Below are 26500 nucleotides of genomic sequence, written 5' to 3' on the forward strand. Positions count from 1 at the left end.
TCTAAGTCCATCTTGGATGTTTCCTGCTAAACATCCAAATTCAGAACATAAGAATTGCCGCTGCTGGGTCAGACTAGTGGTCCATCATGCCCAGCAGTCCGCTCACGCAGCGGTCCTTAGGTCAAAGACCAGTGCCCTATTTGAGTCTAGGATTACCTGCGTACGTTCTGGTTCAGCAGGAACTTATCTAACCTTTTCTTGAATCCTTGGAGGGTGCTTTCCCCTATGACAGCCTCTGGAAGAGGGTTCCAGATTTCTACCACTCTCTGGGTGAAGAAGAACTTCCTTATGTTTGTACGGAATCTATCCCCTTTTAACTTTAGAGAGTGCCGTCTCGTTCTCTCCACCGTGGAGAGGGTGAACAATCTCTCTTTCTCTACTAAATCAATTCCCTTCATTATCTTGAATGTTTCGATCATGTCCCCTCTCAGTCTCCTCTTTCGAAAATTACCACAAGAAGGGCTGCAGAACAGAGACGGCAAACTACAGACCGGTGAGTCTCACATCTATAGTGTGCAAGCTCATGGAAACACTGATTAAACAAAATATTGATACAATCCTAGACGAGGAAAACCTACGTGATCCCCACCAGCACGGATTCACCCAGGGCAGATCCTGCCAATCTAACCTAATCAGCTTTTTCGACTGGGTTACTAGACAATTGGATGCCGGAGAGTCATTGGATGTGGTATATCTAGACTTCAGTAAAGCTTTTGATAGCGTCCCACACAGAAGGTTATTGAACAAGCTGAAGTCGATAGGATTAGGGGACACTCTAACTACATGGATTGAGGATTGGCTGAGTGGTAGACTTCAGAGGGTGGTGGTAAACGGTACCCCGTCCAAAATGTCAGGCGTGATCAGTGGAGTGCCGCAGGGGTCGGTCTTGGGCCCGATTCTATTCAACCTATTCATAAGAGATATGACCCAAGGACTTAGAGGAAGGGTATCACTGTTCGCCGACGACGCCAAACTTTGCAACATAGTAGGTAAAAACACCATGCCTGATAATATGACACAGGATCTACTGCTGCTGGAACGGTGGTCAGCAACATGGCAGCTAGGCTTCAATGCTAAAAAGTGTAAGGTAATGCACCTGGGAAAGAAAAACCCGCACAGAACTTACATACTAAATGGTGAGACCTTGGCCAGGACCACGACGGAACGAGATCTAGGGGTGATCATTAGTGATAACATGAAGGTTGCAAATCAAGTGGAGAAAGCTACCTCCAAGGCAAGGCAAATGATGGGTTGTATTCGTAGAGGTTTTGTCAGCAGGAGACCTGAAGTTATGATGCCGCTGTACAGGACCATGGTGAGGCCTCACTTGGAGTACTGCGTTCAATTCTGGAGACCTCACTACCGGAAGGATGTGCAGAGAATCGAGTCAGTTCAGCGAATGGCCACAAAGATGGTCTGGGGGCTCAAAGATCTCACGTATGAAGAAAGACTGAATAAACTGAGGCTGTACTCACTTGAGGAACGAAGAGAGAGGGGTGATATGATTGAAACGTTTAAGTACATCACGGGCCGTATCGAGTCGGAAGAAGATATCTTCTACCTCATGGGACCCTCGAACACCAGGGGGCATCCGCTAAAAATCAGGGGAGGGAAGTTCCATAGCGACTCCAGAAAATACTTCTTCACTGAAAGAGTGGTGGATCATTGGAACAAACTCCCACTGCAGGTGATTGAGGCCAACAGCGTGTCGGACTTTAAGAGAAGGTGGGATATTCACAGGGGATCCCTAGGGGAGTGAAATCAGAGGGCGGGTATTTGGAGTGGGCAGACTTGGTGGGCTATAGCCCTTTTCTGCCGTCTTTTTCTATGTTTCTATGTTTCTATGTTTCTATTTGGATGTTTTGGCCACCAAAACATTTATACCACCAGGACATCTAACTTTATTTGCCATTTTTGACCACAAAAACATCCAAGTTAGAAATGTCCAAATCAGCACCATTTAGACATGGGAGGGCCACCATTCTAATGGACTGGCCACACGGACATGCCAACAGAGCAGTGGGGCACCTTAGAGGGCACTGCTGTGAAATTCACATAATGGGTGCAAGATATACACCTCACCATATACCCCTTATAGTTTGTGGTGAGCCCTCCAAAACTCCCCCAAAACCTACTATACCTACCTGTCTACTGCTTCAATAGCCCTTATGGCTATAGGGGGCATCTATAAGGCAGTGTAGTAGGGTTGTGGGTTTTGATGGACTCATACTTAACAGCATATATCAGTGGTCTCAAACTCATGGCCCGGGGGCCACATGTGGCCTGCCAAGTACTATTTTGAGGCCCTTGGTATGTTTATCATAATCACAAAAGTAAAATAAAAGTTTCTTGATCATATGTCTCTTTAGCTATAAATGACAATATTATTATTAAGACTTGGCCAAAAGGAAAGATTTATAAACTATAAAGAGTTTTACCTCATGCAAAATTGACATTTCTTTAATAAGACATTAACTATTTTTTCTGAGGTCCTCCAAGTACTGTACTTACAAATCCAAAATGTGGCCCTGCAAAGGGTTTGAGTTTGAGACCACTGGCATAGATGTAGTGGTTAGAGTTTCTAGCCTGCCCCGACGGGACCCATTTCGCCACTAGGTGGCTTCATCAAGGGTTCTCAGGATGCTAAAATACCTAGCCCCAAAATAAGGAGGGATGCCTAAATAAAGCATCCTGAGAACCCTTGACGAAGCCACCTAGTGGCGAAACGGGTCCCGTCGTGGCAGGCCAGAAACTCTGCATATTAAAAGATAAGTGATGATTTCTTTCTATTGAAATAATAAAAAAGTGAAATACAACATAGTATTAGATACAGTAAGATTTCAGTTTGGCACTAGGAGGAGATGGAGATAAGGGTCAGTGATTGAGACTCCAAACCATTCAGTCTTGATATCACACATTTGTGTTTTAAATCAAGCAGATTTCTGAGAACCTTTATCCTCCTTTCTCATGTTAGATACTCTTTTGTGGGATTTTTTTATACCTGTGGAGAGTGTGGGCATCTCTCCTGCTGCAGGGAGAGGGGGTTGGGTCACAGCAGGGATATTAGGGCAGCGAGAGAGTGTGGGCATCTAGGTGTATATGTCATCTGTGTTGGCTCTGTGTGTTTCTGTGACTGGGAGAGAATAGGAGAGAAAAGGGGTGAGATGGAGTAATTTCTTAACAGCTATCAGGTCAATATTCAGCCACTACAGTCAGCATAATTTTTAAACTCTGTCTGCTATAGCTACATAAAACATATTCTTCTTCACTATTCAACTACTCAGTGGCACTCTTTTAAGTTGATACTCTAAGATGTTATATATTTATTACACCTCCTTCAATCCTTGTGTATCACAATCAGTTATGCTGTCTAGCCAGACCTCAGAAACACCACTCCTCCGTCCCACATAGGTGCTATTTTTTAGGGAGAGTCTAGTGTTAAATCCTCACTGGTCGAGGCTCCCGGCTTTCAGTTTTTTACAAGTTCTCACTCAATCGTTAACTTCATAAATTACTATAAATCTTCATTTTAATTTTATATCTATTTTATATTTTATGGTTTTGTATTTTCACTTATCTTTATAATTGTCACCCTTATTCACAATTTGGTGAATTTAGCGGTTGGACCCGACATGTTTCGCCTTAGCGAAAAATAGCACCTATATGGGACAGAGGAGTGGTGTTTCTGAGGTCTTTGACTAGACAGCATAATTGATTGTGATACACAAGGATTGAAGGAGGTGTAATAAATATATAACATGTTAGAGTATTAACTGAAGAGGTGTTTTGGAAACTCTAAGTGAAAATTGCAGCCATTTTTTTTTTTTTTAATTCTTTATTGATTTTAAAACTTTCATCAAGTGTACGAAAATTGCAACACAATAACATAGATTTAATCACTTGTACATTTTAACGTTATATCTTATAATTGCAAATATAACCCTCCCTCTCCCACCCTGAAATCCCTCTAGTAATGTTATTTTTCATATATTAGAAATCCTCCCCCCACCCCACCCTTATCTTACATATTAAATATAGAAATATTAGAAAAATGGCATTAATCATGACAAAAGGACGTTAATGGTTCCCAAATTTTAATAAAGTTTTTATAATTTCCATTTTGCACCGCTATTGATCTTTCCATTCTGTATATGTGACATACCGAATTCCACCAAAATTTAAAATTAAGCCTACTATGGTCTTTCCAATTATTAGTAATATGTTGAATGGCTACTCCGGTCAAAATCAATAAAAGTTTGTTATTACACATTGATATCTGACTCTTTTTTCTCATAGACATACCAAAAAGTACAGTATCATAAGTTAATGCTACGTGATTTTCTAATAAACAATTTACTTGATCCCAGATTGAATTCCAAAAGGCTAAGATATGGGGACAATAAAACAAAAGATGATCTAAAGTTCCTATATCCAGATTACAATGCCAGCATCTATTAGACAAAGAGCTATTTGACTTTTGCAATCTAACTGGGGTCCAAAAAGCTCTATGTAACAAGAAAAACCAAGTTTGTTTCATAGATGCTGACATTGTACATCTCATTCTCCAAGACCAAATTTGTGGCCATTGAGATGCTGAAATATCATGCTTAATCTCAATGCTCCAAATATCCCTAAGAGTATTTTTAGGCTTTTTTTAACCAATTCACTAATAGTTTTATACCAGTGTGCGGCCTGGTGTCCCAGAAAGTCCGCCTGAAAACATAAAAATTCTATGCTAGGTTGAGTATTCAAATTTTTCCATTCAGGGAACCCTGCCTGAATGGCCTGCTTCAATTGCAACCAATTGAAAATATTGTGATTTGTGAAGCCCAAATTTATATTGCAATTGTGTAAAATCCAGCAGCTTACCATTAGTAATTACATCATTTAAAGTTCTGATGCCTGCAATTATCCAATGTTTCCAGACGATCTTGAAACCGCCAATTTGAATCTTGGAGTTTAGCCATATGGATTGATTCATTGAGTTATTAATAGTAATTGCTGTTAAATTACTGACAAATCGTAATATTTTCCAAGCATCCATTAGAATTCTATTTTCTTTGTATAATCTGGGCATCTTGATACTGAGCACATGAGAAAGATGTAAAGGAAACATGAGTTGCCATTCCAAATATAACCAATCAGGAGTATACTCAATGAGATCCGGGAGGACCCAATACATACCTTGACGTAAAATATAGGCTTGATGGTACCTATAAAAGTTTGGAAAATTTACCCCGCCCTCCCTAATTGGTCTTTGCAAAGATGCTATAGCAATTCTAGGAGTTTTACCAAGCCAAATAAATTTTATAATACTCGAGTTCAACTTTTTATAAAAAGATCCATGAAAAAATACTGGTATCATACCCATTTGATAGCAAACTACAGGTAAAATCATCATTTTAACCGTTTGGACTCTCCCCCACCAAGATAAATGTAATGGATTCCAATGCTCACATAATTCCGTAACCTTTTTTAAGAGCCTTTTTTCATTTTCTTTTACAGTCTCATCTACTGTATTTTTATTTTTATTTTTTTTCCATTATTTTTTATTTTCTAATTTTTCATAAAGTGTACATAATAATAAATTACAATTGATAAATGCATATTATCACTTTTATATCTAATACATTATATATCTGAATTTGATTTTCTCCCTCACCCTTCCCCCTCCCTTTCATTACTTTAATATAATATTTTAATTTTCAAATTTTTATAAAAAGTATACAACATATTAGAATACAATTGATAAATATTCAATAACTTTTTTATATCTAATACAATATAATCTAAACAAATTTTGTCCCATTTCCCTCCCCCCACCCTTTTATTACCTTTTATTCATACGTTACATTTTGTATAATATATTATAACATACTATGTATAAATTAATTTTTCTTACCCCCCTTTATGTGTGTCATAAAAAAGATCCTTAAAAGAAGAAAAGAAGAAGAAAACATCATATTATTTATTCATTACAGTATTTTGTCAATGGCCCCCATATTTTTATAAATTTAGTATATGTCCCCTTTTGTATTGCTATTGTTCTTTCCATTTTAAAAATATGACATATTGTATTCCACCAAAATGTGTAATTTAGGTTGTTGTAATTTTTCCAATTGTTAGTTATATGTTGAATGGCAACCCCTGTCATAATTAATAAAAGCTTATTATTTTCTGGTGAAATTTGACTTTTTATTCTCATCATTGTTCCAAATAAAATTGTATCATATGATATTGCAATATGATTTTCCATTAATTTATTAATTTGTGGCCAAATTGAATTCCAAAAAATTTTAATATAAGGACAATGATATAATAAATGATCTAATGTCCCTGGTTCTAGATTACAGTGCCAGCATCTATTAGACTTAGAACTGTCTAATTTTTGCAAACGAGTAGGGGTCCAAAAAGCTCTATGTAATAAAAAGAACCATGTTTGTCTCATAGATGCTGACACTGTACATCCCATTCTCCAAGACCAAATTAGTGGCCATTGAGATGCATTAATTTGATGTCCAATCTCAATGCTCCAAATGTCTCTTAGACCATTTTTTGGTTTTTTATTTAAATATCCAGATATTAATTTATACCACAATGCGGCTTGATGTCCTAGGAAGTCTGCTTTAAAGCATAAGAACTTTAAACTATATTGATTGTTTAATGATTTCCATTCAGGGAACCCAACCTGAATGGCCTGCTTCAATTGCAACCATTTAAAACTTTGTGTTTTATTAAGACCAAATCTATGTTGCAATTGTGGAAAATCCAGCAGTTTACCTTCTGAAATAATATCATCTAGAGATCTAATGCCTGCATTAATCCAGTTCTTCCAAAGGATTTGAGCTCCGCCAATTTTGATCTTGGAGTTTATCCATATGGATTGATTAGTTGATTTGTATATTGGGATGGGTGTTAATTTATCAATAAATCTCAATGTTTTCCAAGTATCCATTATTATTTTATTTTCTTTGTATCTTTTAGGTATATTAATACTTGGTAAATGAACTAAATTTAGGGGAAACATAAGGCGCCATTCCAAATATAACCAATCTGGTGCATTATCTATAAGTTCTGGGAGGATCCAATACATACCCTGACGTAGAATATAGGCTTGATGGTACCTATAGAAATTTGGAAAATTTACCCCTCCCTCCTTAATTGATTTTTGTAAGGTTACTAAAGCTATTCTAGGTGTCTTACCAAGCCAAAGAAATTTTGTTAAAATTCTATTAAGCTTTTTATAAAAGGACCCCTGAAAATAAATAGGTATCATACTCATTTGGTAGCAAACTACAGGCAACATCATCATTTTAATAGTTTGAACTCTTCCCCACCAAGAAATATGTAATGGGTTCCATTGCTCACATAACTCCGTAACTTTTTTTAATACATATTTTTCATTTTCTTTTACAGTATCTTCAATTGTTTTTTTAACTTGAATGCCTAGATATTTAAATCCTTCTTCTTTCCATATGAATGGAAAAGTATCAAATAATCCTTTTACACAGTGAACATTCAAGGGTATAATTTCAGATTTATTCCAATTAATTTTATAACCTGAAAATTTGCCAAACTTATCAATTAATTCCAATAAAGAAGATAAGGTAGACTCTGGATTTCTCAAATAAAGCAAAATATCATCCGCATAAGCCGAAATTTTATATTCCATATCTGAATATGGAATACCTTTTATCTCCCTCGTTTGCTGTATTGCTAACAATAAGGGTTCTAATACAACATCAAATAACAAAGGAGATAAAGGACAGCCTTGTCTAACTCCCCTCTGTAATTGAAAGCCATCAGATATCTTATTATTAATATTTAATCTTGCAATCGGGAAGCTATACAATGTTTTTACCATTTGTATAAATCCAGAACCTATACCAAACCATTCTAAAGCCTGATACATAAAATTCCATTCTACCCTATCAAATGCTTTTTCAGCATCTAATGAAACTGTAAAAGCCGGTTCATCCATTTTTTTTGATAAGTTTAGCATGTGAAATAATAGTCTAGAGTTATTGGAGGAATGTCTTTTAGCAACGAAACCCGTTTGATGCATATCTATAATATGTGGGAGAGCTTTGGCTAATCTCAAAGCCAAAATTTTCGCCAAAAGTTTATTATCAACATTTATCAAAGATATAGGCCTGTAGTTTGAAACCAAAGTAGGATCTTTATTTGGCTTAGGCAAAACAATTATTATTGATTCAGCCATAGTACCTTTTATATTACCTTTTATAAGTTGTGTCTGATATAATTTTAATAAATGTGGGGAAAGGATATTTTGAAATGTTTTATAAAATTCTACTGTGTAACCATCACCACCTGGAGCGGATCCAACTCTAAGAGATCTCAATGCTGTTTCTAATTCTTTTAATGATATAGGTTCTTCTAAACTTCGTTTCATATGATCAGGAATTTTAGGTCCATTAATTAAATCTAAAAATTTTTTTCCATCTTTTTGTTTCTCCAAATAAGGTTCGGAAGAATACAGATCCTTATAAAAATTTAAAAATTGTTTTAATATTATATTTGTTTGATTTGTTATTATACCATTATCATCTTTTATTCCATTAATATTAGTTCTCCTTTTTTTTGCCTTAAGATAATTTGCCAATAATTTTCCCGCCTTATTAGAATTTCCATAATACACTGTTTGCTTGGAAAACAAATCTTTTCTTATCATTTTTGAAGTTAATTCATTATATTTACCTTTTGTTTTCAAAAGAGCTTGTAAAACTTCATATTCCCATTTACTTATCAATTTAGCTTCTAATATTTTTATTTCTTTTTCTAATTCTATATATTGTTTTTTGATCTGTTTCCTAATAAAAGCTGAATATGATATAATATTACCCCTCATAGTTGCTTTAAATGCATCCCATACATTCTCTATAGATGTATCTTCCACTAAATTTGTTTGAAAAAATTCATTAATTTGTGTTTTAAAATTTTCCAAAAATTTGTCATCCACAAGCAATGCATTATCAAATCTCCAAAGAGGTCTATTATTTTCTAATTGATCTAATTGTAATTCTATCCATATTCCCGCATGATCCGAAATGATAATAGGATCAATGGAGGCTTTAATCACCTGTTGCACTTTATTTGTTGAAACAAAAATATAATCTATTCTTGAAAATGATTTATGAACCTGTGAACAAAATGAATATTCCTGATCATTAAAATGAAGAATACGCCATATATCCTTCAAATCACATGATCGAACTAAATTATCTAGACCTAAAGATTTAATATTTTTACCTGGTTTTTTATCCAATAATGGATCCATTACAGCATTAAAATCTCCAGCCACCACTAAATTAGAGGCAGCCAGTGGTAATAACATATTTTGTAGCTTTTTGAAAAATTCTGATTGATTCGAATTAGGGGCATATATATTAAATAACGTCAGGGTATCATTTCCCATACCTATATCGATATGTATCCATCTTCCATGTGGATCTGAACTTTTTACCTTTATATTGGCCATACATTTTTTATTTATAAGAATTGCAACCCCTGCTTTTTTACCCACTGCTGGAGCAAAAAAACATTCCTTTATCCATCCACCTGATAATTTCTGTGATTCCTTCATATTAAGATGGGTCTCTTGCAGACAGTAAATATCCGCATTTTGCTTTTTTAAAAATGTTAATACTTTTTTCCTTTTAATTACATGATTCAGGCCATTGACATTAATAGAATATATTTTAAAAGACATTATACATTTTAATACTTTTCATTATCTTATTCTTCCTCTCCTCTTTCATATTTAATATCCAAAAAATTTTCTTCATGACACACATATTTAACCCTAATGTATCTCCCTTAATTATTCTAGTAAATATTCTCCTTGTCCCTCCCTTTCCCACCCAGTACATTGGCTGCTTAAGGATACACATTGGAACTGTAATCCAAACATTCTCCCCATTCCAGGCAATCAATATTCAATATTTAAACAAATTTCCCTTCTATCTATCTATATTGATCTTTTATATCTTTAATCATTTTCCATAACATTTCATTAATGTATCATTATCCATTTAACATTATGTTAATTTGTATTTCCTTAGTATTATGATTTCAACATATAATTATTTTAAACATATATGTAGTGTATTATTTAATAATTTTCCTTATATTGTTTTCCTCCTTTTCTTCAGATATTTCGATATGTCATATTTTTCTAATTTTTCATAGAGTCTTCAAAACCATCTTAATGTTCTATGTTAAAATATCATAGGTTCTGGTTTAGAGAGAAAATCTTTTAGTTTTTCGGGATCCTCAAAATATAAGGATTTGTCTCCAGATGATACTCTCATTTTCGCCGGGTAGTATAGACCATATTTAAATCCTTTTTCTTTTAGTAGAGGTCTCATGTCTAGTAGTCTCTTTCTTTTATTTGCTGTGTTTTTGGCAAAGTCTGGTAAAAACCATAATCTTGATCCTTTATAATTTAGGTTTTTATCTTTTTTTGCAGCATTTAGTATTTCTAGTGCTTGTTGGTATCTCAGCATTTTGAAAATTATTGGTCTTGGTCTGTCTTTGTTTTCTAAATTTTTAATTGGGATTCTATGCGCCCTTTCTATTTCAATTGGTTGTTTCAAGTCTAACTGTAGTATTTTTGGAATTAAATTTTCAAGGAAAAGGATAGTATTTTTTCCCTCTAAATTTTCTTGTATTCCAAAAAGTTTGATGTTTTTCCTTCTTCCTCTATTCTCGTAGTCCTCCAGTTGATCTTTTAATTTATTTAATTCCAGGCTGTCGTTTTTACATCTTTTTGATTCACATTCTATAGCTTCCATTTTTGATTCTAGTTCAGTTGTTCTTTTGTTGTTAACTTCCATTTGTCTATGAATATTTAAAATTTCTTCTTTCATTTCCGACATATTAGTTATAGTTTCCTTAAGCATTTGTTTGATTTGTCTTAGTTCTTCCATAACTTCTGTTTTGCTTAATATGTCTGATTCTTCGATAGGAAGTGGTATTTTGCTTGGTGTTATTTGGTCTTGTTTCTGTCTTTTTGCAGATGTACCAGCCTCATTTTTGTTTTGTCTGGTGCTTGCCATGTTGTTGTTTTCTTTTTCTTGGTTATTCTTATTTCTTATATTTAGTCTCTTAGGTTTAGATTTAATATTCTTAGGTTTTTAATCTCTTTTCTTCCAAGATTTAGTAGAAATTTTCTTTTTAAGCCCTTTTCTTTTCCTCAGTTATCTGTCACAATCTTGAATATTCCTTTTTTAGTTTATTTATCTCTTTAATATTGGCTAGATGGTTATTTTTAATTTTTTTCTCCTTCTTTTATCTTTTACCTATGTCAGTTTGAAAATTCTTTCCTTTTTTCTTTTACTTTTCTCACTTTCACTGTCTCAATGAAGGAGGGAAACATTCAGTCCAACAACATTTCCTTCCCTTAGATCTCTCTCAGATTAGTCAATTTCTTTCACAAGTTTTAATTTTTCAGCGCTGACAAAAAAAAAAAATTTCTTAGTAGTTTTTCCTCTCCTCTCACAAGCCCAATCGCAGCCCCGATTGAGGAGAGCAACACTTTATAGAGTTATTTTCCCTTATTTTGACCAACTTGAAGTAACTGTCTTCTGTTTTTTCTCAGCGTCTCTCAATTGCCTCGATGTCCTGTTGCTTCGGTTTTTTTTAAAGTTTAAAGTTCCGTTAATCCTTTTCTCTGTCTCCTCTCTCACAAGCCCAATCGCAGCTTTGTCAGAGGAAAGCAATATTCAATTCAGAATTTCTTTTATTTTAATAAGCTGATATTTATTTGTTTTCAGTGCTTTGGCACTTAATTATTGAGAGAAAATGCCAGTATTCCTCTCTCTATCAGTTTTCTTTTTTCAATCCCCTGAGAATGCTGTATGTCTTTTTCAAATTAAATCTTCATAAGCCTTCTTTCACTCTCTCAGCATTCAAATCAGCATTAATATAATCACGTATTTCTTTTAACTTTTTCCAAATCTTCCCTTAATATCAGCAGCAATATGTATTATTTGCGTTTATAGAATTTTTTTATCTGTTATCTGTCCCAATGTTGAACCATCGCTGAGGAAAAACGAACAAGAAAACTGGCTTCAGGTAAAAGACCAGTTTTATCTCAGGGCTCCAACTCAGCGCTGACTAGAAAGGGCTGCCTTAAACTGTCATAGTTTAGATAATCAACTGTCAACTGTCTCACATTGGGATCGTTCTTTTTTTTTAAAACGTTAATCAGTTTTATTTCTTGAAACAGTTCTCTTCTCTACCGTGCCGTATCTATACCTCTAAAAGCTAGTAATATTCAATGCCTTTAAGGTTTTAATTTATCTTCGGCAGGAGAGGGCTGTATTAAATCATCTCATCTGACAGCGATTTCACTTCAAGATCCGTTTCTCTTTAGCTGTTAGTCAGTTCAAGTTTTTAACAGCTATTTCTTACCTCCGTGCTGCCTTAATACAGAGATAATCCGTCTCCTTTCTTTTCAAATCTTACTTTAATAACAGCGTTGTTATCCGATTGTTTCTATTTGATAGATTTCTTTTCTGTCAGTTATCTGCCGCGTCAATCCAGCGCTGAGAGAAAAACCGGCAATCTTTCTTTCAGTTTTCCTCTCTCAGGATCTATCTCGATTTTATCGGAGGAACTCAATATTAGTCTGCAATAGTTTTAAGTTTAATTTAAACTTGTTTTTTATCTCAAAATCAGCAATAAGAGAATTATAATTTTAAAATTTTGCCCAGATATAGAGGAGCGTCGTGATCACACCTCCATCCTGTGTTCGCGTTAAGCCACGCCCCCCATCTACTGTATTTTTAATCCATATTCCCAAATATTTTAAACTATCTTCCTTCCAAACGAAAGAAAAAGACTCAAACATACTTTTTAAACAATGCACATTGAGTGGAAGAAGTTCAGACTTATTCCAATTAATTTTATAACCTGAAAATTTACCAAATTTGTCTATCAAATCTAACAAACAAGGAATGGAGGAAACAGGATTTCTCAAATATAATAAAATATCATCTGCATAAGCAGAAAATTTAAATTCCCAATTATTAAGAGGAATACCTTGTATTTTTTTTGCTTGATTAATAGCTAACAATAAGGGTTCTAATACTATATCAAAAAGCAAAGGAGATAGTGGACAATCTTGTCTAACTCCCCTATGTAAATGAAAACGATCTGACATTTTATTATTGATATATAATCTTGCCATAGGGGAGCTATACAAAGTCTGAACCATTTGAATAAATCCTGAACCTATACCAAACCATTCCAAAGCTTGATACATGAAATCCCATTCCACTCTATCAAATGCTTTTTCTGCATCTAAAGATATGGCAAAAGCCGGTTCATTCATATTTTTAGTTAAATTTAAAATGTGGAATGTCAATCTTGTGTTACTAGAAGAATGTCTATTCGCAATGAATCCAGTTTGGTGTACATCAATTATATAAGGGAGAGCCTTAGCCAATCTCATAGCCAAAGTTTTAGCCAGTAATTTTCCATCCACATTAATTAAAGATATCGGCCTATAGTTTGATACCGAAGTAGGATCTCTATTTGGCTTAGGTAACACAATAGTTAAAGATTCTGCCATAGTACCTGTAATACAACCTTTATTTAGTTGAAATTGATATAAATTTAATAAATGAGGGAGTAATGAATTTTGAAATGTTTTATAGAATTCTACTGTAAAACCATCCCCACCTGGAGCGGATCCAACTCTAAGAGACTTCAATGCAGTTTCTACTTCTTTTAACGATATAGGCTCATCTAATCTTTTTATATGATCAGGAAGTTTTGGACCCACTAATAAATTAAAAAATTCCACACCATTTTGAAGTTTATCAGCATAAGACTCGGAAGAATACAAATCTTTATAAAAATTAAGAAATTGATTTAAAATATCATTAATCTTAGTATGCAAATTTCCACTACTATCTTTAATTGCTACTATTTTTACTCTTCTTTTTTTTGCTTTAAGATAATTTGCAAGTAATCTTCCCGCCTTATTGGAACTTCCATAATACAAAGTTTGCTGGGAAAACAAATCTTTCCTCGCCAGTCTTGAAGATATCTCATTATATTTCCCTTTTACTTTTAATAATTCTTGTAAAGTATCATTCTGCCAATTATTAATTAATTAATTAATTAATTTAGATTCTAGAAGTTTAATTTCATTTTCCAGATCAGTGAATTGTTTAACCAATAGTTTCCTAGTATGTGCCGAATAAGAAATAATATGACCTCTCATAGTAGCTTTAAAAGCATCCCACAATATTTCAGTGTTAATATCCGCTGTATTATTAATTTGGAAAAATTCAGATATCTTCTCCTTAAATTCTTCAAGAAAAACTGAATCTGCAATCAGTGTATTATCAAATCTCCAAACTGATCTATTTATTTCTTGTTTATCTAAACTACATTTAATCCATACCCCTCCATGATCTGACAAAATAATTGGATCAATGGAAGCTTGTAACACCTGTTTTACCATTGAATTTGAAACCAAAACATAATCAATTCTTGAAAAAGATTTATGAACTTGTGAAAAAAAAGAAAATTCCTGATCATTAAAATGAAGAATTCTCCATATATCTTTTAAATCACAAGAATTTACCAAATTTTCTAACCCTAAAGATTTTATATTTTTACTTGATTTTTTATCCATAAAAGGATCCATTACAGCATTGAAATCTCCAGCTACAACTAAATTAGAAGCAGCCAGTGGGAGTATTAATTGTTGTAAAGATTTAAAATAATCATTTTGATTTGAATTAGGGGCGTAGACATTAATCAAAGTCAAGGTATTATTTCCCATTCTCATTTCCACCTTAATCCATCTTCCTAAGGGATCAAACTCCAACAATTTAAATGAAGCTGAACATTTATTACTAATCAAAATAGCAACCCCTGCTTTTTTTCTAACTGCAGGGGCAAAAAAACAGTGCTTTACCCATTCACCTTCGAGTCTTTTTGATTCAACATCTGAAAGATGCGTCTCTTGGATAAAGTATATATCAGCTTTCTGTTTTTTCAAGAAAGTAAGCATTTTTTTTCTTTTTACTGGATGATTGAGACCATTAACGTTGAGGGAAAAAATTTTAGTCTCCATTATACTTAATAATTATCAAAAATCTCTTCTCAAATGTAAAGAATAAATAATAAAATAAGTCAAGATTAGATGCCATTTTCAAAACCCTCTTCAGTAGAATAAAACATATCCCCCAATTATTATCATTCCCCTTGTTAATCCCAATCCAACCCTTCCCCCCCTAAATAATGACATAGATAACTTGGAACCACACATATAAATACAGATGAGTCCAGAAAATTCCCAAACAGACCACAATATTAAGACAATATTATAATATATTCATCTTTTTATATAATTCTCTTATTATTATAATCATTTCATAAATTCCCATCAATAACTTCAACGACCAAATTCCCAATCTGTATAAATCTAGTTGATCTAAATTGAAGCTAATCTTAAATTATCTTTCTTGGATAATCAATAATTAATTATTCTGAATATCCTTTAACATATAAATAAATTTTCCATCACTAAAGTCATATGAATTTGATTCATATTAGAATTAGAACTAGATATTCCCTAATGAAAATATAATTTATACCTATCAATGAAATTCCATGAAAAGCAATTAAATTTTTAAAGTAAATATATTGAAAGATTAATTCTTATGCAAAATGAGTTCAGCACTAGATGAAAGATAAGATCATTTTTGAAAGAAAATTCCTCAGTGAAAGATTCTAGCGAGTCATATTCCCTGCGCACAAGTTTACTCATCCAATTTATCATGAATTCATAGTTATAAACAGCAAAGGAGTCATAAAATTCAATATTCCACTTCTTCTTTCTCCTCTTTTCTTCTATCTTCTTAGTCATATTTCAATAATATATTAGAATTAGAAAATTCGGAGCCATAAGGAATGAGCAATGAGACACAAGGAATGCAATCCATCTCCTAATATGCAATAATCACTTCATATGCCACTCAATTATATATGTCTTTCCCTTGCACAAGAACCACTGTTCAGTCCGAAGATGATATCAGTGCTGAAGAGTCAAATCAGTAAACAAATAGTTCCAAGAATTCCAATTTCGATGCTGCTGCTTTTCTGAACAAACATTTTCAGCTCACCTTGCCAATCACATCTGGAAAGCAGTCTCCTTCTTTTTTGCAAATTATATATCAGCTTTCTGTTTTTTCAAGAAAGTAAGCATTTTTTTTCTTTTTACTGGATGATTGAGACCATTAACGTTGAGGGAAAAAATTTTAGTCTCCATTATACTTAATAATTATCAAAAATCTCTTCTCAAATTGAACAGAAAGGTGAACTCCACAATTCAAAAGTTTAGTATGACTGGCATATTCCCTATGCACCTCGATATATAAGCGACCATAGAACTTGGCAATGTATTGTGCATAATGTTCCACCATATTCCTGTTATATCCTCCTGTAGAATTATTCACAGTTACGTACTCATATTTAGAAATTTCCTTCATCTTCTTTGTTATACTCTTACTGCAATAAGAAAAGGCAGATAACAATATTCCTCATGCTGTAGATCTTCCAGAGAGGAATGTTCAGTACAATATATTACATCATGCATTTGTCTTGCTTATAGAACTCAGAATGCAATGTTGTGTTCACCATCACCCCCAGGTCTCTTACAAGGTTGCTCACCCCTAGCAATATTCCCCCCATTTTGAAGCTGAACATCGGGTTCTTTTTCCCTACATGCATGACCTTGCATTTCTCTATGTTAAAACTCATTTGCCACTTTTTTGCCCACTCCTCCAGTCTCGTCAGGTCCCTTTGCAGGTCTTCACAATCTTCTGTGGTTTTGACACTGCTACAGAGTTTGGTGTCATCAGCAAATTTAATGACCTCACATTTCGTCCTCGTCTCCAGGTCGTTGATAAATATATTGAACAGGAGCGGCCCCAACACTGATCTCTGTGGAACTCCGCTCGTCTGAGTCTGAGTTCCACAGTCTGAGTAATAGCCTTTTACTCCAACCCTCTGTTTCCTGCCTGCTAGCCAGTGTCTTATCCATCGGTGGATATCCCCTTGCACCCCATGATTCCACAGCTTCTTAAGCAGCCTTTCATGGGGTACCTTGTTTGGAAGTCAAGGTAAATGATGTCTACGGCTTCCCCTTTATCCATCTGGTTGTTTATTCCCTCAAAGTTCGTGAGGCACGACCTACCCTTGCAGAAGCCATGCTGGCTCGCCTTCAGTTGTCCAGTTTTTTCTATGTGTTCGCAGATTGTGTCCTTAACCAGTGCTTCCATAATCTTTCCCGGGACCGAGGTCAAGCTCACTGGCCTGTAGTTTCCTGGGACCCCCCTTGATCCCTTCTTAAAGATGGGCGTGACATTTGCTATTTTCCAGTCCTCTGGGATCTCCCCAGTTTTCAAGGATAGATTACATATCTGGCGAAGTGTTTCCGCTATTTCGTTTCTCAGTTCTTTTAGTACCCTTGGGTGGATGCCGTCTGGACCTGGTGATTTGTCGCACTTCAGTCTGTCTATCTGTCGGAGGACATCCTCTCGGCTCACCTCTAGTTGGATCAGTTTTTCATCGTGGTCTCCATTTATGATCTTCTCGGGTTCTGGGATATTGGATGTGTCCTCTCTCGTGAAGACTGACGAGAATAACTTGTTTAACTTGTCAGCTATCTCTTTTTCCTCCTTTACCACTCCTTTCCTGTCTCCGTCGTCCAATGGTCCCACTTCCTCCCTGGCTGGTTGCTTCCCCTTCACATACCTGAAGAATGGTTTGAAGTTTCTTGCTTCCCCCGCCAGTCTCTCCTCATACTCTCTTTTTGCTTTCCTAACCACTCGGTGACATTCTTTTTGGTGCCTTTTGTGCTCCTTCACAAATGGACAAACATTTTTGACTCGTGTATAATTTCTTTTCAACATTACACCGAGTTGGAAAGAATGAATGCAAATAATCAAGATAAATACACAACTTGGCTAATAGGGGCATAATCAAAAAACTAAAACAACCAGCTAAGTTGGCACTTGGATATCTTAATTGCCGGGACATCCAAGTGCCGATAACCAAAACCATTTTCCTGGATGTCTAGCAAGATGTTTCCTCCACTGTACATCCAGAGTTCAAGGGGGCACATTAAAAGGCATGTTACGGGCGTGCTTTGGGTGGCATGTGGGCATCCTCGACTTGGACTTCTTGCGGGGAAACTCAAACCTTTCTCAAGATGTCCTGGACAGAACTTATATGTTTTGGGCTAGACCTCTTTTGGAATCGTCTAAGTGGCAAAAAGGTACCCAAACTGACCAGATGATTACTGGAAGGATTAAGTAATGACCCCCACACTCTCCCAGTGGTCACTGACACCCTCCCATCCCCCCAAAACTCTGAATAAAACAGTACATACTTGTCTCTGGAACAGCAGCATCTGGTATGGAGATCCTAGTAGAGCCTAGTAGAGTAGTGTCTTAAGTAGCCAGATGGGTGGGCTAGTGAATGTGACTAGCTAGCACTGCACTGAAAAGTTTTGTTCTGTTAAAGAAAAGATAAGTACTGCTTGCTTTTGATTATTTTTTTATTTGAATTACCCGTTAAGTCACGTAATGGGGTTGTTTTGCCTATGATAGAAGTATGGAGGCTGTCATCTTGAGGCTGGGACATTAGATCATCTTTTATTCTATTATCCATTTATATTATTATTTTGGAAATCAATTTGGCCTCAAATAAATAGGATGATGGACAATCCAGAAGCCTTGACTTATGATACTATTTTATTTGGTACAACAATGAGAGCAAAGAGTCAAATTTCGTCACATAATAACAAACTTTTATTCATATTGACTGGTGTAGCAATTCAACAAATAACATACAATTGGAAAAATTATGATAGATTAAGTTATAACTTTTGGTGGAATTCGGTATGCCATACATATAAAATGGAGCGCACAATAGCAACACACAAAGGTTACTTTGGTAAATTTCAGAAGATTTGGAGACCATTAGCAGAATTTTGTAATGATTAATAACATTTTCCCATAATAAGATATTTGTTAAGTGGGGATGGGGGTGGGTATTATTTTATTTATCTCAAAATATGTATGAATTAATTAATACATTTTGATGTATTAGGTTAGATTTTCTGAAATAGGTAGGGAGGGATTGGGGGTTTTTCTATTTTATTTACATTTGTCATATTTATTAAATGTATTACATAATATTTAAATCATTATAAAATTAGAATATAACTATGATATATTGTACTTAAAGTGTTCATGAAGAAAACCAAGTGTATATTTATAAGATTATATGAATTTTTCTGATACACTTGTTGTAATATGCAAAACTGAATAAAGAAATTAAAAAAAAAAAAGAAGTATGGAGGCTGTTTGTGAGAAATTCAATCTATACATGTCTGATGATATTAGGGATTTGAGTGCATAAGTTCCCAGGATAAGCATTTTGCTGGAATTTTTGGAAAGTTGTTTATATTTTTGAAATTAGACATAAGAATGTGGAAATTGATGAATGGATGTCTGTAGGGATGAACTATAGAGCATGAAGACATTGTGGAAACTGTGTAATCGTGATAAGTCTCTGCTTTAACAGTACAAATAAATAAATAAGACTAGAGAGATATACTTTCTATGTAAATGTCTTCTAGATAGAAGAATTATATGAAACTTACTGCATCCAGTGGAGGCTGCGAGATGGAGCCTGCAACATGAAACATGCTTTTTCTTTGCACCCCACTACAAAAGCATCACGGGAGAGTCTAATTGAGCTCTATAGGAATTTCCAAGAATGTACGGAGGTATGAAAAGGTTCTTATAAAATCTTAATCATTGTTATGGGCAGTTATTTTAACAATGTCTAGCTTCTGGACCCAAATTAAAATGATGTCTTAAACTAATTTTATTTCCTGTTCTGAAATATTTACTCAGTGTTGTCATAAATACTAAGGGGGTAATAATTAAAAAAAAAAAAGTCTAAAAAGTGTCCTAAATGGCTACTTGGATGATCAAAAAGCCTGATCGTCCAAGTACCCATAACCAAAGCTGGTTTTTAGACGTATCTAAAACCAACTTAGGCCTTTCCCCTGCCTTTAAACGCACAGAGAGAAAAGAGGTGTGTTTAGAGGAGGGGAAAGGGCGGGCAGTGGGCGGGAGGTGGGCCGACCTACACCTAGCCGTACAACAGGTATAACCAATACAGTTTAGTTGGCACTTAGACCTTTTTCACTTAGACGAAATAAAACCAGGTCTAAGTGCCGAAAAAGGGGCCGCTGAGCTGATGGCCTCTGGCGCCATCAGTTCAGTGGCCCGGCAACCTAACCATCGTGGCAGGAGAGATGCCTCATCTCCCCTACCGCGATGCCATCACTCTTCCACCCAAACTGCCGCGACCTGCTGAGTTTTTCTTCTTGCAGGGCCGGCGTGCCTGCTCTTGCCCTTCCTGGTTCTACGTTGTTCCCTCTTCTCTGAGTTGATGATGGCCCCGGAGTTTCGGAAGGCAAGGGGCTACTCTTTTTGGTTCGAGAGAACTACGACCTGCACATTGCCCGAATCTTTGGACTTTGGATTGGGTCTCCACTGCCTCTCCTGAGCTTAATTCCTTTTGGGACTTGGGTTGCCTGACAGAGTGCTTCGGGAGTGTTTCGTTTGTTGGGACTCGGTATGTCTGTGTTGAGGATGAATGGCAGTGTTTCTGTGCAGCTGTGCAGGTGGGAGCGGGTGATCCCGATTTCCTGTTTTGTTTCTTTTTGTACTTTTGGGGGGGGTGGATTTGGGGTCTGGATGGAGGGGTTCCGTTAGGGCACAGGTTGGGTCAGTGGACACCCCTGGCCTGCCCTCGGCTGTTGTTCCTTGGGGCTTCTTGGTGTGTGGTTGCATGTTGGGGGGGGAGGTGTTCCTTTTCTGCCTGATAGCTGATTGGCTTTTGGGGGGAGTCCCGTTGGAGGGAGGTATTTTGGTGGGGTGAGCGGGGAGGTTGCTCTCCGTGTTCTAGCTTATGGTTTTGGGCATGTTGAGAGGGGTTCTGGGGGGCTTGGGGCAGCCCTAGGTGGTCCTCAGGGACACAGGTGTTTTGGGGGTGGTATGGGGGCTATCCCTATGGGGGATAGGGGGTTGGGGGGAGTAGGGTGGGTGGTAGGGGGGGATTGTTTTCTTCTTTTGTATTTTTTTTTTTTTTTTGGTTTGGTGCGGTGTTTTTTTTGCTTGTTTGTTTTTGTTTTTCTCTTTTTGCCATGGATTGGAGGACTGGCCGGGGGGGGGGGGGCTCTCCGGGGCTTGCTGCTCCGGTGGAATTTCAGGGGTGCTGCTCACCGCTTGGATAGAGTTGGGGTTTTGGTGGGTCTGTAGGCTGGGACAGCCTCACCATCCCTTTACTCAAACTCAGGACTTTATTTTTTTTTGGGTCCTTTTGAATTCTGATGGTTAAATTTGTTTCTTGGAATGTTTGCGGGGTTACCTCCCCCGTTAAGCGCCAAAAAATATTGCAAACCCTGAATCACCATAAGGCGGATATTGCCTTTTTATAGGAGACGCACCTGACCTCTCAGGAACATGAGAAATTCGCTCGCTGGTGGGTGGGGAAGGTGGTGGGTGCTGCTGCAGTGCGCCGTAAGGCTGGTGTGCTTATTCTTCTTCGTAAGACCTTGGAGGCTGCTGTACAAGGGGTATACGTGGACCCGTCTGGCCGATTTGTATTAGCTCACATTACCTTGGCAAGAACATCTCTTCTCCTTTGTAATATTTATGCGCCGAATGTTTATGACAAAGTATTTTACATTCGTTTGTTTAAGGCGCTGAGCGCGTATTCTGGATTACCTTTGTTGATGGGGGGCGATTTTAATCTTGTTCATGAACCCTGTTTGGATAAGTCGGACCCCCGTCCCCAGGACCGTTTGGATTCTTCTAAGGGTATTCCTTATCTTTGTTCTTCTTTAGATCTGGTGGACGTTTGACGCACGTTGCACCCTGGGGAACGCGACTATACTCACTTGTCCCGGGCTCACGGATCTCAATCTCGGATAGATTACTGGCTTTTGTCTTCTGTCCTTTTTTCTTCCACGAGAGCTGCGGGGATTGGTCCGTATTGCGTTTCTGATCACGCTTTTGTTTGGTGTGTTTTGGATCTCGGATTGGACACTGTAGGATCCAGGCGGTGGCGGTTTCCGCCAGCGCTATATAAGGATCCAGGGTTCTCTGATCATCTGCTTCAGAAATGGCGGACTATAAATTACACAATGCGAGTCATCTGGATAACCCTGTTTTGTTCTGGGATGTGGCTAAGGCTGTGTCACGTGGGGAAATCATTGCGTATGCCAGTTTTCAGAAGAAGGCTCGGGACAGGGAGATATTATGCCTGGAAAAACAGGTGAGGGCTGATCGGATGTGGTATGCGTGTAATCTGACCCCTCGGCGCCGTAGCAATTTGTTGGCTTCCCAGGCCTCCTTGAATGAGTTGCTGCAGGCTCGAGCCTCTCGTTCTTTACAATATTTTCACCATAAATTTTATTTACACGGGAATAAGGGAGGACGGCTTTTGGCTAATTTGGTGCGTACTGCGGACAGCCCTTGTCGGGTGTTGCGGGTGGTGGGGGAAGGGGGCGGGTTGGTTCACTCGGATGCTGAGATAGTTGAGTTTTTCGTACATTTTATCGGCGGTTATACTTGCGCTCTGCAGAGCTGTCTCTGCCGAGTGCTCTTTACTTAGACAATGTTCCTGTGCCACGCGTGACTGCTCTTCAACTCCAACGTCTGAATGCGCCTATTTCGACTGAGGAAGTGGCTCTGGCAATCCAGTCTAGTCAGTTATGGAAAGCTCCGGGACCTGATGGATTTCGAGCTGAATTTTATAAAATGCTTTCGTTGGAGATCGCCCCTCTTCTGGCCTCTACCTTTACTGTTTATGTAGAACAGAGGTCTTTACCGCCGTCTTTGCGCGATGCTCACATAGTGGTGCTGTTGAAACCTGGCAGAGATCCTACCTTGCCTGGTTCTTATTGCCCGATCTCTTTACGGTTTCAGCTTTCGCGGATGACCTCCTTGTCCATCTTACTAATCCGGTTGGAGCGTTACCTGCTCTTTTAATGATGATGGCCGAATATGGGGACTTTTCCGGGTTTCGGTTGAATTTAGATAAATCCTTGGCCCTTCCGACGTCTCCTGAGGTTCGGGACACTTGGCCGGGGATCTTCCCGTTGCGCTGGGCGAATGGTGCCTTTCGGTACTTAGGTATTCAATTGACGGCCTCGGTTTCTTCCCTTAAGCAGACTAACCTACAACTGCTTTTTGATTATACTCGTCGGCGGCTAGACAGCTGGAGGTTTTTTCCCCTATCGGTGCATGGTCGCATTCATCTCTTCAATATTATCATTTTTCCAAAATGGCTGTATGTTCTGCAGTTGTTGCCTATTCGTTTATTGCGGAAAGATATTCGGGAGCTTCATCGACTTCTCTCTAGGTTCTTTTGGAATGGGAAGAAGCCGCGGATGCAGTTTCAATTTTTGATAGGGTCTTGGTTGAGGGGCGGCATGGGTGTTCCCGATATGCAGACATATAATCAGACTTGCCTCCTCCGTTATCTTGCTGATCGGATTTTGGAACAAGACGTGTTTACGTGCTGGGCTTATGAACGGGTGTACTATCATCCTTGGCATTTATCTTCTTTATTGCATGCGCCTCGGTCGGCTCTTCCTTCTTCTCTGCGCTCTAGCTTCTTGTTGGGATCTTTGCGGGATACCTGGAAGACTTTGGTGCTGAACTTGGGAGAAAAGCCGGGGGTGTCAGATCAGTTGCCTTTGCAAGGGAACATTCAATTCTTGCCCGGCCGCTCTTCAGCTTCCTTTCAACGCTGGGCCCAACTTGGACTGACTATTTTGGAGCATGTACTGACCGGGGATGGGAATCTCCTCTCTTGGCCGGCATTTCTACTTCAGAACGGGGTTCAGGCCACAGATTTTTTTGCCTATATGCAATTGGACCATTATGTTCGTTCTTTGAGGGCGGAGGGCCTGCGGCTTGGTTTAGGTGCTCGGCTTCGCTCCTTTTTTGCTGGCTTTGCTGATGGAGGGCTTTCTGTTTCGGCGTTACATAAGGAGCTTTGCTTGCTGGCCCCGCCTCGCTCTTGGGCCCTTTTGTGCACTCGTTGGGTCCTGGACTTGAGTCTTCTCCTGACCGATTTGGATATGGGAGGCCTTATTCGGAGGATCCCGACTCTTTCTGTCTCCGCTGAACTTCGGGTGTTCCAGTTTCGGGTGCTCCATAGGGCGTACTTCACGAGGATTCAACTGTTTCATTCTGGTTTGGCAGATTCGGATCTTTGTGAGAAATGTACAGCTGCCCCGAAGTCCTTCTCCCACGCCTTTTGGGGGTGTCCGGTAGTTAAGTCTTTCTGGAGGTGGGTAGTCCGATATTTGGAGGCTGTGTTGGGCTGTTCAATCCCGCTTACTCCGGTGGGGTTTCTCTTAGATAAATTTGAGGTTTTTCGTTTGCCGCCTGGTGTCGGCAGTTTATTCTTGCAGAAGGCGGGCTTGGTGGCTAAAAAGGTCATTTTGACTGAGTGGGTGTCGGCTGACCCTCCTGCGTATTGGGCATGGCGCAATAGGCTGCATGCTTTGATGTTATTTGAGAGGAGTCGGGTGCGTGCTTCCTTTCGACAGAAAAATTTTTTTCTAAGGGTTTGGAGGCCCTATATCTATTCACTGTCTCCTAGAAGTCGGAGCTTAATTCTTAATGTGCTACAGCTTTGAGCTGTTCTGAGCGGTGAGGGGGGTGCTCGGTGGTGCCTCTCCCCGGCTGTGGTTCTCCTCTTAACTTTTTTTTTTAATTTTTATTTCTTTATTTTCTTTTCTTTCTTTCTTTATTTATTTTCCTCCTTTCTTCTTTTTTTTGGTGGGGGGGGGGGTTGGGGGGAGCCTTGTGTTCCTCTCAGGGCTCATCAGAGTACAGAGCTCTGTTTGCATGGTATTTTGGGCTCTGGTGTTTGGGCCTCCCCAGTGGCACAGGGTTGGGATGCTGCTGGTTTCTGGGCTTGCATATTCTTGTTTCTTCTTTCTGATGCTTGGATGGTTTTGGTTGGGGGGTGGGTTGGGGAGGGGTTGGGTTTGGGGGGTGGGTGGGCATTGGGGGACTTGTTGCTCTTTCCACATGATTGTATCTTTTTGTTGTGTTATTTTCGCTTCAATAAAAATTGCTTTAAACTAACAGAGAATAGCATTAGCACAGGAAGGCATTAACCAATAATTGCATTTTCAACATTTTCTTAAAGTTCAATCTTCCATCACAGAATCGCAGAATACCAGGCAGCGCATTCCAGAGCTTGGCACCAGCCAGACAGCATTGTTGTCCCAATCTTGACATCATATCTTAATATCATATGGATAGTGGGGAGACCGAGACAAATTCACTCAGTTTTGTTTTTTTGTTGGGGGGGGGGGGGTCCTGCTTCCTTGAAAGTTTATGCTGATCAATGAGTTTTTGAGCTGATGCCAAGCAATCTTGCACTCACACTACTAGTAGCTCAGAGTCTCAGCTTGTTTATCATTGAATTGATGAAAGGAACTGTGCATCCACTCATCATCTACTGGGAGAGGGGCAGTTAGCCCATTCTTCTGAGAGAAAGGAATGAGCTGTTGAGTGGGGATAAGAGAAATAAAACTGAATGCCAGTCAAAATTAAGGCTAGAGGGAGGAAACTATGGCTGAAGATAGTGATTAAGCCCAGTGTAGTAGGAAGAGGGAGGAATGATGGATTGGGAAGACTGAAGTGTAGTGGGAAGACTGTAGTGTAGTGGGAAGACTGAAGGAATGATGGATTGAGGATTGACTATTTGAGTGGAGGTGAGGGCAGAGGGACAGGACTGGAAAATGAGTAGACGCATAAACAATCTAACAAATATCTTCTCAAATTTAGTTTATGTCTTAGATCACACTTTTCCAGTCTTGAAGGGGAGCAGATTGCTTGTGCTGTGAAATGTCCAAACTCTTCTCTTTCTGTTTTAGTCATTCAACTCTGTAAGTGCTGTCATTTATGATTGATGTTAGAAAATGAATTAAATGCATTCTTCCAAGGTAAGCAAGATGTTAAGTCCTGACAAGTAGGTGACATTATGTGATGGAATCTGTGTTGAAGAAAAACTTCTTAAAACTTAGACAATTTCTAGAAGCTTTTTGTAATGGCCCTGTGCATATGCATTACTTCTCGTGCTGTGTCACCATGCAGGGTCTTCTCAGTTTTCATTTTTTTCATAGATCTGACAAGAACAATCGCAGTAACTAAAACTTAACTATATATTTTTTTCAGCTGTATTTCACATTTTCTTTTTTTATTCCATATTTGATTTGTTGCCACCCTTTTTTCTCTTGATGATTCAACCAGGCCTTATGCCTTGTCCTTTAAAATCAAGTTGTTCACTGTAGCTATTTCTTTCAACAATATGACCCGGAAGAAAGCCCCAGTGGCTTTAAGAA

General features: G+C 37.8%; 1 protein-coding gene across 5 annotated transcripts in view; it reads left to right on the forward strand.

Moving 5' to 3' along the window:
* Positions 1-26500, forward strand: part of RIPOR3 (RIPOR family member 3) — a 229110-nt gene that overhangs the window by 103808 nt on the left and 98802 nt on the right. For all 5 annotated transcript variants that reach the window (XM_033915149.1, XM_033915148.1, XM_033915152.1 and 2 more), the window contains one exon: positions 19691-19840. In XM_033915149.1, coding sequence (XP_033771040.1) covers positions 19691-19840 — 150 coding nt within the window. The remainder of the gene's footprint in view (positions 1-19690; positions 19841-26500) is intronic.

The sequence above is a fragment of the Geotrypetes seraphini genome, chromosome 11 (genome assembly GCF_902459505.1).
Source record: "Geotrypetes seraphini chromosome 11, aGeoSer1.1, whole genome shotgun sequence".
Classification (NCBI taxonomy): Eukaryota; Metazoa; Chordata; class Amphibia; order Gymnophiona; family Dermophiidae; genus Geotrypetes; species Geotrypetes seraphini.